The 14,856-nt window shown below is 43.8% G+C and overlaps 1 protein-coding gene across 1 annotated transcript in view; it reads right to left on the reverse strand.

Moving 5' to 3' along the window:
* The window catches only part of ATXN10 (ataxin 10), a 434,387-nt gene that overhangs the window by 122,334 nt on the left and 297,197 nt on the right, over positions 1 to 14,856 (reverse strand). The window contains 1 exon segment of the mRNA XM_029600055.1: positions 13,369 to 13,538. Within this exon segment, the coding sequence (XP_029455915.1) occupies positions 13,369 to 13,538 (170 nt within the window).

Consider the following 14,856-nt stretch of genomic DNA (forward strand, 5'->3'; position numbering starts at 1 on the left):
ATTGCTCCATGGTGAGACTGCACCTTGAATACTGTGTACAATTCTGGTCGCCACATCTCAAAAAAGATATAGTTGCGATGGACATGGTACAGAGAAGGGCAACCAAAATGATAAAGGGGATGGAACAGCTCCCCTATGAGGAAAGGCTGAAGAGGTTAGGGCTGTTCAGCTTGGAGAAGAGACGGCTGAGGGGAGATATGATAGAGGTCTTTAAGATCATGAGAGGTCTTGAACGAATAGATGTGAATCAGTTATTTACACTTTAGGATAACAGAAGGACTAGGGGGCATTCCATGAAGTTAGCAAGTAGCACATTTAAGACTAATCGGAGCAAATTCTTTTTCACTCAATGCACAATTAAAAGCTCTGAAATTTGTTGCCAGAGGATGTGGTTAGTGCAGTTAGTGCAGCTGGATTCAAAAAAGGTTTAGATAAGTTTTTGGAGAAGTCCATTAACTGCTATTAATCAAGTTTACTTAGGGAATAGCCACTGCTATTAATTCCATCAGTAGCATGGGATCTTCTTGGTGTTGGGTAATTGCCAGGGTCTTGTGGCCTGGTTTGGCCTCTGTTGGAAACAGGATGCTGGGCTTGATGGACCCTTGATCTGACCCAGCATGGCAATTTCTTATGTTCAATGTGAGCCCCCCGCCTTGTTCCCAAGCAAGGGGGCCATCCTTTTTGCCTCCCGGTGCCAACGGCAACCCCGCCGTCGTGTGATGACACCAGCACTACGTGTAATCTGTCCCAACCGGCCCGGGTACCCGCCAAAACACAAGGTAGGGAGTACCCTTGCCTCGTGTCCCCCACTAATAAGCTGTGGCCAATTTACGTGTCTTGTGCCTCAATGGCATCTTGGAGAGTATTATTAAAAATGTCGTATCCAATATCCGATAAGTGTATTTAGTCAGGTCTGAACAGCCCTGGGGACATATCGTCAGCCCACTGATGTCTTATCTGATGTCTTCCCATTTTTTGCAGCCATGCACCAATTTGTATATTAACCTTCTTTCTCCCTCGCTTCCATAATTTTGACTGTTTCCATTTTGGTCTGGGAATAATATCCGACCAGCATACCAGGGCACCAGGGGATAGCACTAGTATGTTGGCCAGGTCGGATTTAACCATCTGAACCAAGCGCTTACATGTCCATGAACACAAGTCGTTGCCTCCCAGATGGAGGATTATGACATCAGGCGGTGCTCTCATGCTTCAGGCGCCGTATGATGGGCAACAACTGTTCCCATAGCATGCCTGGTTTTCCCATCCATTCGATGCCCCAACCTTTTGGCATCAGACCCAAGTGTATTCCGTACTGCCGTTCACGAGATCTTTTAGTTGCCCAACGGACATACGAGTGACCGATAATCCATGCAATACTCTGTCTCTGCCGCCCATCTACAAGATAAAATTAAGAAATCTTGTTAGCTGTGTGTACTCTGTCCAATCGGACATAGGAGTTGACCGCATTAGATCGCCAGCGGCCAATTTTCTTGATAGCATCAGTTTTAAGTCCAGCCTGCGCCACACTTGTGGCGGCACTGATTCTGAAAGAGTGTGGTGAAATGTTTTGGGTCCAGCTTCATTTCTGTTACCTCAGCTCTTAGGATTGCGGAGAATTGAAATCCGATAAGTGGCGTACCGTCAGCATGTATCAACAGGTGCACTCCACCCTTGGGCCGCACCGCCAGATACCTTCTCATATTATTTATTGGAGAAGTAACGCATGCTGGAACTCTCTTGAGAGATAATGTAGTGCCTCAGCCTTCTTGATCCGTTTTTGATTTCTGTATAGTAATTGTTATTTTTTCTGGAGTGTATACTACATTCTTCGCTAGCAGTCCACTATTTCAGTCATCTTCCTTGTTGGCAGCCACCAGTTCACTCACTCTGAATGCCCCAAAGAATGCCAGTGAGAATGCTAGATGAAAAAGCCCCGTTTCAAAAGCAGAAAATCAGATTGATGATAACTGTGTCCATAACGTCCTGAGCATGCTGTGTGTGATGGGATGCCTGATGTCCTTGGTTGTCCCAGATTTTCGTGTCCATCCAGTCATTTTTTTTTGATCGCCCCAACCACGTGCTTTGATGAAAAATGCTAGTCTGGCCATGCATTTTAGTACGGTGCTCCTTGTTACTCTGGCCTCCTTTGAAGAGTCGATGTATCTGACCATGAGGTCCTCGCTTATAGGGCCTTGCTGCCAACCACTCTCCCTTAAGAACGAGGCAACTATTTCATAGCTATGGCAGTACAAGTTCCAAGTGGATGGTGCTACAGATCTGCGTATTCATTCCTGTGTAGTTGGCGTCCAATGTTCCATAAGCGTGCTGGCATTGGTGTTCCCAGTTCGGCTGCCGTTAGTACCTGCTTACGAAACAAAGGCCATTTAGCACGGGATAGGGAATCTGCAGCGCTATTACATATTCCTGGCACGTGTCTAGCGCGCAGCATGGTGTGAGATTCAATGCCAGGAAGTGCAGAGTCATGCATATGGGGTGTGGAAATCCGAAAGAACTATATTCGATGGGGAGTGAAGGGCTGATGTGCACGGAGCAGGAGAGAGACCTTGGGGTGATAGTGTAATGATCTGAAGTCGGCGAAACAATGTGACAAGGAGATAGCTAAAGCCAGAAGAATGCTGGGCTGCATAGAGAGAGGAATATAGAGTAAGAAAAGGGAAGTGATGATCCCCTTGTACAGGTCCTTGGTGAGGCCTCACCTGGAGTACTTCACTCAGTTCTGGAGACCGTATCTCCGAAGAGACATAGACAGGATGGAGGCGGTCCAGAGAAGGGCGACCAAAAAGGTGGATGGTCTTAATCGAATGACTTATGAGGAGAGATTGAAGAATCTAAATATGTACACCCTGGAGGAAAGGAGGAGCAGAGGTGATATGATACAGACTTACAGATACTTGAAAGGTTTTAATGATCCAAAGATAACGACAAACCTTTTCCGTTGGAAAAATAATCAGCAGAACCAGGGGTCACGATTTAAAACTCCAGGGAGGAAGACTCAGAACCAATGTCAGGAAGTATTTCTTCACAGAGAGGGTGGTGGATGCCTGGAATGACCTTCTGGAGGAAGTGGTGAAGACCAAAACTGTAAAGGACTTCAAAGGGGCATAGGATAAACCCTGTGGATCCATAAAGTCTAGAGGATGTGAATGAAGAGTGGGTGGCTCACGGGAACGATGACTACTATCTGGTGATAATACCCTTATTCAATAAACATACACACGGTTAATGTGACTTCAACATTGCTCTAAGCTTCAGCGGCAATGAGGAAATGTGGAAAAAAGAATTTACATTCACAAAAAAGCGGGGAGTAGCTCGCTTTTTACGGAGGTTGATATCCCAAACCAAATATTTTATTTATTTATTTTGGATTTTTATATACCGAAGTTCTTGTAAGAAATACAAATCAATCTGGTTTACATGGAACAGACAAACAGAAACATGCCCAAGGCCTAAGTAGAGGCCCAAGGTTATACATGGAACAAAAGAACAGGAAAACTTCATAAAACAATTTGAACAGTAATTCAGTCTCTCCTAGATATACAAACATGCCAAGGGGCTATAAGTAGAATAAGCTGATACTTCACTTTCAATGCAAAGCCAGCATAGCTCTCTGCTTCAACTGCAGGGGGGATTGAATAAAGGTGGATCTATATTCAGGCAACAATCAACAAGGACTGAATTACATAGTCTGGATAAACAGATAAGCATGGGTGTTGCTTGCTTATTGCGGTGGTTAATACCCCTAACTAATTAAGCTATTTCACTTAGATGCAGTTCCGACACTGCTCTCTACATTAATGGTGGGGGTGGAAGGGAAATAGAATAAAAAAGGTTACTAAGAGCCAAGAGAAACATAAGTATGTCGGAGAAAAAAAGTGCGAAAGCTTGCTGGGCAGACTGGATAGGCAGTTTGGTCTTCTGCCGTCATTTCTATGTTTCTATGTAATGCTTCTAAAACTATTTCCCTTAGTAAACTGACCACCATCGGGCATTTGGCAGATTGTGAATTTAATACCTTCACAACTGCCAGGCTGTCACACCAAAACATAATGTGCTTATTTCTTAACCTTTTGCTCCACAGAACCAGTGTCACTCAGGTAGGAAAGAGTTCCAGAAAAAAGTTATGTTCTTAGTAAGGCTTGTGAAATCCAATCCTCGGGCCATCTCGCTGCACACCATGCATTTTGACAGATGGCTCCAAAACCCCATCCTCCTAATGCATCTGCGTGAATGTTTAAATCCAAATTGGACAGTGATGTTCCCTGTAGCACTGATATTCCATTAAAGTTGGTGATGAATGAGTTCCATATACGGAAATCAGCACGGATGTCTTGATAGCCGTAAGAAATGATGGGGTCCTTGGACTCCCACTGTTGACGCTGTGAGTCTCCTCATGAATGCTCTTCCCATAGGAATGACACGGAAAGCGAAGTTTAGTGAACCTAGAATGGATTGAGCAACACGAAGGGTAATCTTCTTAGCTGTAGACACTTGTTGGATAATAATTCGTAACTTGGTAACCTTCTCTTCCGGCAACTTAGCGATCATCTTGTGAGAACAGATTTCAATTCCTAGGAAGGAGATAATAGTTGCCGGGCCTTCTGTTTCAGTGGGAGCTAGAGGAACACCAAATTCCTTGGAAATCTTCTAAAATTCAGCTAAGAGGTTGTAACGAGTTTGCATCTGTTGGCCCCACGAAGAAAAAGTCGTCCAGGTAATGAATAATGTGTGATGCTATCCGTTGTTCCGTTACCCAATGGAGGAATGAGCTAAATAGCTCGAAGTAAGCACATGAGACAGAACAACCCATGAGCATGCATTTGTCAAAGAAGTAGTGGTCATTGAATTTGAAGCCCAGCAACAGAAAACTGTGGAGGTGTACTGGCAGTAACCTGAAAGCAGATTTGATGTCCGCTTTAGCCATTAGGGCCCCGTATTCACACATTCGCACCAATGCTACCGCGGAATCAAATGAAACGTATTGCACTGAGCACTCTTCCTGTGGCAAATGGTCATTCACTGACAGACCCGGTGGGTAGGAGAGATTCTGTATCAGTCGATATTTTCCTTTTTCTTTTTTTGGAATGACAGCCAATGGCGAGAGAAACATGTGCAGAAAAGGTTTACTGAACGGACCAGCTATTCGACCCTGTGCGATTTCAGCCTCCAATTTGGCTCGAACTATATCCTTGTGGTGTGTTGCCGAAGATGCGTTTTTGGTATGTTTTTCCTCAATGCGGCCTTGGAAAGGTATAACGAAACGATGACAAAAATCTTGGGCTAATTTAAGGGCCTTTTGATGATATGGATATAAATCCAGCCATGGTTGCATTGCTTCCAATCGAATGGGCGAGGGTGCTTTTTCAAAGTGGTCCGGTGGTGGTCGCTTTTGGCTTACTCCCCAAAGCCTGTTTTTGGGACATTTTGTGAATGGGTGAGGTGCTGCACATCCTGTGCATACGTGTTTAAATTTGCAGTCCGGAAAGGAACAGACTGTCTTGTTATACCTCCAGCAGGTATTATCTTGCCCAGCGGTTGTCTTGCTGCGAACCTAGCAGGTAATGTCCTCCTTGTAAGCCTTGACCTTGTTCCTTGATCCATAGATTTTCGCGTCATCTGGTTAATCCATAAGCTAACGTCTTGGGTTCCCCAAGTCATGAATCTATTCTCCTCCATCTTGTCCCAGAATTGCTCATCGTAGTTGAGCCATACCCAACAGTCATGCTGCTGGTATGCCCATAAAATTTTGACAGCATAGCTCAACATGGGACCGTATTGCGATGGATCTTGATGCCCTACCACACTCGTCATGTGCATGAAAGCTATCATCCAGTTGACAATGGTTTTTGGTATTTTCAACTCTTTGCCCAGGGTCACTGATCCGGCTCTCCGCTTCTTTCTCTCTCCAGGTTTTCGCTGCCCATGCAGGATGGAGAAAATGTCAATGTACTTTCGATTTTCTCTCTCAGTCTTTGGCACACCCTCCCATAGTTACGACAGTGTGGTTAGCGCTGGTGGACCTCTGGAATCCCTGTCTACGACGTTAGCGGTTGTGTGCTGGTCACTATTGGTAGAGGAGTCAGAGGATGAAGTTGAGGAAGAGGTGGTAGAGCCAGAACTAGATCTGCGCTTGCGCTTAGACCTGTGTTTAGGCTTTTTTATTACCGCTAATTGCACCAAATCTGGCTTTTGCCCCTGTATCCCAGACTCACCCACATTACAGTGGTCGGTGCATTGCCTTTTTTCCCGCTTGAGAGCTGGTAGAAGGCCTTTCGTCGTCGCTTCTGTTGTCAAGCGTGGGGATATCTCTGTACCTTGACTCGACGCCTTCCACGGCCTCAACAGCCGTGGTACGGCTGAAAGATTCATTAATTTCGCCAGTGTTGCTCTCTGCTATTCTGTGTAATGGGTAGCGATCGGAAGCCAGTGTAGGCCACCAGGTAGGTTCCTTCTCCTGATCACGAGATGTAGCATTCGGTAGCGTTTGCCATTACCACCAAGGACGACGTCTGCTCCTGCCTCATTGATGGCTTCCTTCCCACCGCCTGTCTTCATGCTCCCAATCAGGAAGAGTGTAAGGGATGTTGCTATCCCATGGTGGCCTGGTATACCAGCCGTCATCTTCTTTGTACCATGGCGGATATCTTCGGTATCTGTATCCGTGTGTAGCTGGATCCGAACTAGACTCAGTTTGTGCGGGGATGGAATCACCACAGGAAGCGCCAGGTTCTTGACTTCTGCCAGCATGAGGTGGATTGGCTTCGCGAGCACCGTGCCATGTAGCATTCGCTGTTCCAGTCCCCGCGGTGAGAGGCTGTGGCGCCGAGAAAGCGGTCTCTTCAACAGTGACGGACGTTGGTGAATCCTCTGTATCTTGTTGCAGTGCTGTACCGGCTAACTGCCTCTCCGCCTCGTTCCTATTCACTCCCCTGACCACCTGGCTTCTTCCTTGACTTCGGCTTCTTCCTGTACTTCTGGTACGTATTTCACGTTGCATGGTTCCATGTTGTTCCACTTGTAAGGCATGAGCATCCCCTGCAACACCATTAGTGTTGCTGGCTCTTCCGGTATGATGGCTTGCTCGCCTTTTCCTTCCAGATCTTCGTATCGCCATTCAGTACAATCGATTGTGTGGTGTAAGCTACACCTGTCTGGCCCGACTGCTAGAGCTGTGAAATGTAAATAGAGTTAATGCGCACAATGATTCAGCAAGACCACGCCCGTAGCCTTATAAAATTACAGTTTTGGAAAGTTATAATTTAAATTTTTAATTTTTTTTGTGCCAATGAGATTATAGACAATAGAGCGAAAATTAAAGGGGCAATAGCCCTGCTACCCAACCGTCCCATGCATGCGGTATCTGAGGCAAGAAAAAACAGTGCACCCCAGCAATTGATATACATGCAAATGGTCAACGAGTAAAAGCAAATATATTATATATATATATATATATATATATATATATATATATACACACACACACACACACACACACACACACATACATGCTGTAAAAGGATAAGCAAGCAATAAGGAAAACTAATGAAATTGACCGCCCTTGAAAACAGAAAGGCCTCTGTGAGCTCGCAACTGGCCAGACCCAGGCAGGCAATATTTCCCTGGGAACCTCCCTCCCCCATCCCCCCCCCCACCCGGCAGTCCTGTGTCTTTTTTCTCACATGGGAGCCTATGCCCATGTCATCCCCCCGCGTGCTCACACCCCCTCTGGAAGAGCAGAGCACCCGGCAACTGGTCAAAGCTTGCCTCCCCGTGAGGGTGCAGGGCCGCCACCTCACCGGGGGGGGGGGGGGGGGGGTGTTCGAGAGTGAACCAAGCCCCAGGGCCACATGGGTGAGGGAACCAAAAGCCCTGCACACACACAGTGGGCAGAGAGAACCCAAATGAAAAGGAAATACTCTTCCCAAAAAGAAAATTTCCCTTTTCTTTTTTAATTTTTCTTTTTGTAAGCTGCAAGGACACCGAAGATGGAAACAGCGCAGCTCCGATCGAACGCAACTGAGACACCCACTCACACCGATCAGCAATGAAATTAACAAGAACACCAACCAAAAACTAGTCAGATAACCACCCGCTTCCCCAAAGAAACCAGTATCGCTCTTGCACTCTAGAAAAAACTTATCCTTTTTTATATTTTCCTTTTTTTTTTTTTTTTTAAATAAAATAGCCAATAGGGCCATGGCACCGCGAGGTCAACCGGGCTGCGTGGCACACGCAATTGAAGCCGGGAAGGCAGCAGGGAAAGTGGACGGGAACCCCCCCCCGCCGCCCCCAGAGGTGGAAGCGCGATGAGAAAGGGCAATGCAGTCGCCCATTATCACGCTGGAATGCGCAGGGGAACAGAGACCCGGCCCCCGACAGGAAAGCCGCCACAGCCCCCCCAACCGAACCACCCACTAGCAAGGAAACGAAGCAAAAATAAGAAGAGATCCTGCCTGAAACCAAACGGTGCACCCTGAGCCATTCAACGATGGCAATGTAGGAAGCTGGAAATGAGAATAGGGCCTCAGGCTGGAGAAGGATCTGTCCGCTGCCCCGACAGCCTCCGGAAGACCTCAGATGCCGTGACCTGCTTTCGCCTGCCATGTGATCCAAAAGGATCGCTTGGAGCTTGCCGCGGCCCTTTAAGGGGCCACGAGCATCATCACAGGGCGCTGTCAGCGCCGCCTTGTGACGTCGAGGCCCCGGGGCAGGGCCATGACGTCGGCCATCTCTGCCTTCTTCCGGGAGGCCAGGTAGGAAAAAGGGGGAGGGGCGCTAATGGTATGGGGGGGGTGTTATTTCGGCATCCCTCGTCTTCCTCTGTTGGCCCCCCCACCCCCGGTCCTCCGTCCATGTTGCGGCCCGCCGCAGTCAAGGGTGGGCTCCGGGCTATCGGCACGGGCCCACCTTTTACTCCTCCATAGATTTATGGGGAGATCCTGGTTTTAAAACTGTGTTAAAATATGGAGACCACATCCACAAAAGAACATTAATAAGGCAGACGCAATTCAAAGGACAACAACCAAAATGATGCACGGTCTGCAATATAAGCCAGAGAGAAACTGAAGGATCTAAAGGTATACTCTCTATCAGAAAGAAAGAAAGGAAAGGTAGATATGACTAATATCTTGCAGGCTGAAAGTATTAAAATGAAGGACTTTCGATAGAACGAAAAGCTCAAGAACAAGCGTTACCTTATGAAGCTGAAGGAACAGAAAAAAAAAATGTTCATTAAGAAGGGCGTCGATACCTCAACTAGACATCCAGTAGAGATTATAGGAGACAAAGTAATGGTAGAATTCAAGCATGGATAGGATAGTCACCCAAGGGACCTTAATAGCAGCAGGAGGGTGATCATGTAAGATCTATGACAACAATTGTATGTAGGGACAAATAGGCAGACTGAGTGGACAAATTGGTCCTTTTCTGTTGACATTTCCTGTGTTTCTAATTTTGTTTTCTAAAGCAAATATCTGGACATGTACTTGCTTAAAAAAAAATAAAAACTATGAGAAATGGGGTAAGCAGCAGGGAGAAAGGCATTACATGTCAGAAAGGATCTACCATATAAACAGGCTTGGTCTGACGTGCTGCAAATGCGCAGTAGAGAGCAGCTTTACTGCGCATGCACAAGAGCACGGTCAGAGGGCAGCACATGGTGCTGGGAAGAAATGGAGCAGCGGAGGGCTGCTTGGAAGCGGCGGGGAGGAGCAGTGGCGACAGCGGCGGCAGCACAGAAGGTCTCGGGGGGGGGGGGGTTCTCTCTCTCACGCGGGGAGAAGCGGCGGCACAGACACAGAAATGGGAGATCTCCGGGAGTCTCTCTCTCGCGCCTCATCACCGAGCGTCGGGTGGGCCAGCAACGAGCCCGGTGGAGAGGTGCGCGAGAGAGAGAACCCCGGTGGGGAGGCGCGCGTTCTGGATAAGAAAAGAAGGGAGTGGAGGAGGGCTGAGGGAGAGGGAAGGGGTTGTGGAGGAGGTGGGAGGGGAAGGAAGAGGATGTGAGTAAGTGGGGAGGGTAAAGTTGTGGAGTACAGAAAAAGGGAGTGGAGGAGGGCTGAGGGAGAGGGAAAGGGTTGAGGTGGGAGGGGAAGGAAAGGGAAGATGAGAAGGGATGGAAGGAAGAGGATGTAAGTGGGAAGGGTAACGTGTAGAGAAAAAGAGGGAGTGGAGGAGGGCTGAGGGAGGGGGAGAAAGGGAAGGAAAGGGGAGAGGGGAGAGGGGAAGGAAAAGGGAAGAGGATATCACTGAACAAGTGGGAAGGGTAAGAGGTTCTGGAGAAGAGAAAAAAGAGTGGAGGAGGGCTGGGAGAGGGAAGGGGTTGTAGATGAGGTGAGAGGGGAAGGAAAGGAAAGATGAGAGGGGATGGAAGGAAAAAGGGAAGTTGTGGAGAACAGAGCGGCTCTTAACCGTGCCCATCTGACAGATGGAATCTCGCCCGTTTTAACGGCTAATAATAAAATAATATTATGCAAAACTTAGGGAAACAGTGAAGAGAAAACAAATACCGTTGCAAGGATGTTAAACAGTGAAATTATCTTGTGCCAAGCCAATAATGCTTAATCCAAGTAGACCAGGAGGTCAGGGTTCAAGTCCCACTGTTACTCCTTGTGACCCTGGGCAAGTCACTTTATTCTCCATTGCCTCAGGTAAAACTTAGATTATAAGTTCCCTGGGGATAGGGAAATACCTATAGTACCTGAATGTAATCCGCTTTGAAGTGCTGAAAAGTGCGAAAAGCGGAATATTAAAAAATAAAAATAAAAATATTTAATGTTATTTTCCAACTTTAAGCTACCTGTGCATCATTTAAAAAGGTCAGCTTTTCTGAATAAAAAATGACCTAATTCCAGTATTATCGGTTAGAGTGAATCTGAAGGAAAGCTGTAAAAATGAAGACCAAAGAGAGTTCTAAGGAAATTAAAGATAAGGATATAGCCATGGACAAGATGGGTATTATTTTCCTAAGTGCATGGCTATTCCATTCAGCACTGTTGGATCAATTGTGAGGAAACAAAGCTGCATCATACCACCCAGACTGCCTAGAGAAGCCATCCCTCAAAACTCAGTGTCAGAGCAAGGAGACAACCTATGAGGGAAGCCACAGAGAGGCCAACAATCACTTTGAAGGAGCTACAGAGTTCAGTGGCTAAGACTGGAGTGGAGCAGGCAACCATATCAAGAGCTCTGCATACAACTGGCCTGCATGGGAGGGTGGCTAGAAAGAAGTCATTACTGAAGAAAAACCACATCAAAACATGTCTGGAGTTTGCCAGAAAGCATCAGAGTGACCCAACTAAAACATGGGATAAGGTTTTATGGTCAGATGACACAAATATGGAGTTTTTTGGCCAAAATTCAAAATGCTGTGTGTGGTGCAGACCTAACACTGCCCATTCTTTAGCAAACACCTTCCCAACAGTAAAGTATGGTGTTGGCAGCATCATGTTGTGGGGATCTTTTCCTCAGGGGGACTGGGCATCTGGTTAAAATTGAAGGATGGATGGATGGTGCAACATACAAGGAGAGACTGCAAAATGACCTGCTTCAGTCTGCTAACACACTAAAACTTGGGAGAAAGTTCGCCTATTAGCTGGACAATGATCCCAAGCACAAAGCCAAAGCAACACAGCAGTGTGGTTGAACAAAATGTGAATGTTCTACAATGGCCAAGATAAAGTTCAGATTTCAATCCAATCAAAAATCTATAGCACAAGTGTCATCCAACCAACCTGAACAACCTGGAGCAAGTCTGCCAGGAAGAATGGACAAAAATCACTCCCAGTGTGCAAACTGGTAGAAACTTACCCTAACAGATTTAAAGCTTTTATTGTAGCAAATGGTGGTTCTACCAAGTATTAGTCTGAAGGGGTTGAACACTATTAATTTTGAGTTTTTAATTTTATCTTACAAAAAATGCAGAGAGATAATGAATTGTGACTTTACACATTTACTTTAAGAGCATGCTGGTTTGCAATAAATATACTGTCTGGAACAATCTGTGTCATTTGCAATCCACACAAATCTGCTGACTTTTTAGGAGGTCAAATACTTTTGCAAGCCACTGTACATTGTATCCATCTAACAAGTAAAAATGATGCACTTTATAATCTAAAACAGTCAAAGCATGAAATATTACACTCTCACATTGCCATAGAAAATGCTTATAGAACAGCAGACAAAAAGTATGCAAAAATATAACTTTAGATTATGAAAGTCTGGAAATGCTAGACACAAAAACCAGGGAAATCCAGATATCTTCAATTAATTATGCTTTTATCATGGTGTCTTCTTTACATTTCTGAATCTCCAGTATGCTCCATAGTTTAAAGTTTAGATTACACAATATAGACATGCTTTTCAAATTTTCTGGCTATTATGTAATAAGTATTTATTTTGTAAGGCTAAGCATAAGTGTGGTATAGCACCCTATATGGTTATCTGAAACTAGGAGATTGAATACTTTTGTGGATTATAAAATCTAATTAGAGTATTCATCCCTTAAGTGCTTATATATCATTGTTTTCCCTAGGTGATTTATAATTACTGTAGATTCAATTGTTATAAATTTATGACAATGCATTGCAGAAGAAAGGGTAAAACCAGGCTCAGATTTTAACTTGTAAACAAGTTTATACAGATGTCACAGGCAAATTCTTTAGATAGCAGAACACGTTTTAAAGACATTCTTTTCTAAAAATTTAATTTTTGGGATTTCCTAAAGACAAAATACTGTATTTGAATTCATACTATTAAACAAAGGTAGATATTATAAATACCTAAGTTATACGACAAATGCATTTTAGTTTCTCCAAATTCATGTCTGCAACATTCAAATGCTACACAATTCAATAGATCCTTGTACAATGTAGAATTTTCTCCAAAATGAGATACAAATAATTGTTTCGCTAAAAAAGTATATGGTCCCATCAACGCCTAGGAATTTTTGTTTAGCGATAATGTGATATTCCCTTGCATAAACTGACAGCATAGAGAGGATTTACAAGACTAACATATGCAGGGTCTCTGAGATGCAGTTTATTTTACACAACTGTGCATGTCTCCTTCCAGAACCTAGATGTCAGCAATAATACGAAAAGGAACCTGTTCTTCAAAAAGCATTGTTGTAAAAGATAGATTAATGAAGAGAAGCATGAGGAGATGACCTAAATGTAGGAAGGGCAGATAATAAATGTTTAAAATAAACATTTTTAAGTGGGACTGCCTAAATATAACTTCTGGTATTAATCTCTAGTTGTTCTAATCTTCCAGAACCTCATTAAGCATGTGTTTGTCTTACTCTAGAATTTGTATTGTGCGCCACAGAAAAATAGCTAAAAATCATACCTTGTCTTGATTATTCTTATTTTTGTAACACAAATTTGCAATCAAGCGAATGAGATGCCCCTTAAATCCAACAGCTGGATGTGACACTTCTTCCATTCCTGACATGGAGTGAGAAGATGTAAAAATGTTTTTGTTCTGTTTCCCAGCAAAGTGAGTTAGCCGCAAAATGTCTACATAAGAGAGAAAACATATACTTATATAATGTGCTGAATTACTGCTAGAGTAAATCTCAACACAACAGGCAGACTGCAACTATGCTTATTACATATTGAAAAGAATGAACTAGAAAATGTGTCAAAACAAAAAGGTTTTAAAAATGGTTTAATAAGTCATGCAAAACTGCTGTAAATTTTTTTTAAATTAATTTAAGCCAAGTAAAAATGAAATTAGCAGGTAGGGATCTACAGAATATTTTTTATTTATAAAAAAGGATTCCTCTCCACCCCTGAGAAATAACATGGCATATCTAAAAGTGGCAGGTTATAACTCAGATTATTATATATTTGACAAATTTTTTCTTGACTATGTAGACACTATAAATTAGTCTCTACCTTCTCACTATTCTAGTGTTCTTTGAACTAGAATCCAAGATATATATATGTAATTACATAATCATATACATAAATATATGGGTTGAATCACAAATATCTTTCATAAAGAATATTAGAAAATCTTTATTCATTAACATTTTGTAATAATCAAAACTGGCTAGATATATGTTCACTACTACATTCATAAGTAGAAATAGACAAATTTAAAAAATGTACATATATTTCTCATTGCTATAAAATTGTTCTGAGAATTACATCTTTACATGTTGCAAAATATAAGTTGTAAACTTCAACTTGATACTATGAGCCTCTGGAAGTGTCCTCACAATTCCAACATCTGCATGACAACCCATCTCTAACAGTATGTTTAAAATGGAACAGGACAGACCTCCTTGGTTCTTCAACAAAAATATGCCCAGAAAAGAAAGCAATATGATAGGTATTTTGAATTTTTTTATTTATAGAGGATGTATAAAATGACTCTGGCTGAGCAGCATGTGCGTGCAGCAGAAGCAAAATGTTAAGCAGCATTTTGTATCACTGAAAAGCACAAAGAAAGTCCCCAAGGAAGCCTTTCCCAGATGAAACAATGGCCTTTGAAGGGTTTTATGTTGATCCTTTGTTTGGTTTTCTGGTCATATTTTTTGTTGAAGAACCAAGGTGGTCTATACTATTCCATTTTAAAGTATGGCGGTGGAAACAAAGTTAGAGGAAATATAACTTTATGTTGCCACCACCATACTTCGCAGAGGTTTGGTGTTCTCCAGGTTGTCAGGTAAGAAAGAAAAGTGAATGGAAAAAGGTCCTTCAGGAAAACCTACTGCCCTCTGCAAGAAAGCTGAAATGGACAGAAGTTCACCTTTCAGCATGACAACAATCTGAAGCACAAAGTGAAAGCAACATTGACAGCAAAGGAAAAAAAAAATCTCCCAGAGAG

The sequence above is a fragment of the Rhinatrema bivittatum genome, chromosome 4 (assembly GCF_901001135.1).
Source record: "Rhinatrema bivittatum chromosome 4, aRhiBiv1.1, whole genome shotgun sequence".
Lineage (NCBI taxonomy): Eukaryota > Metazoa > Chordata > Amphibia > Gymnophiona > Rhinatrematidae > Rhinatrema > Rhinatrema bivittatum.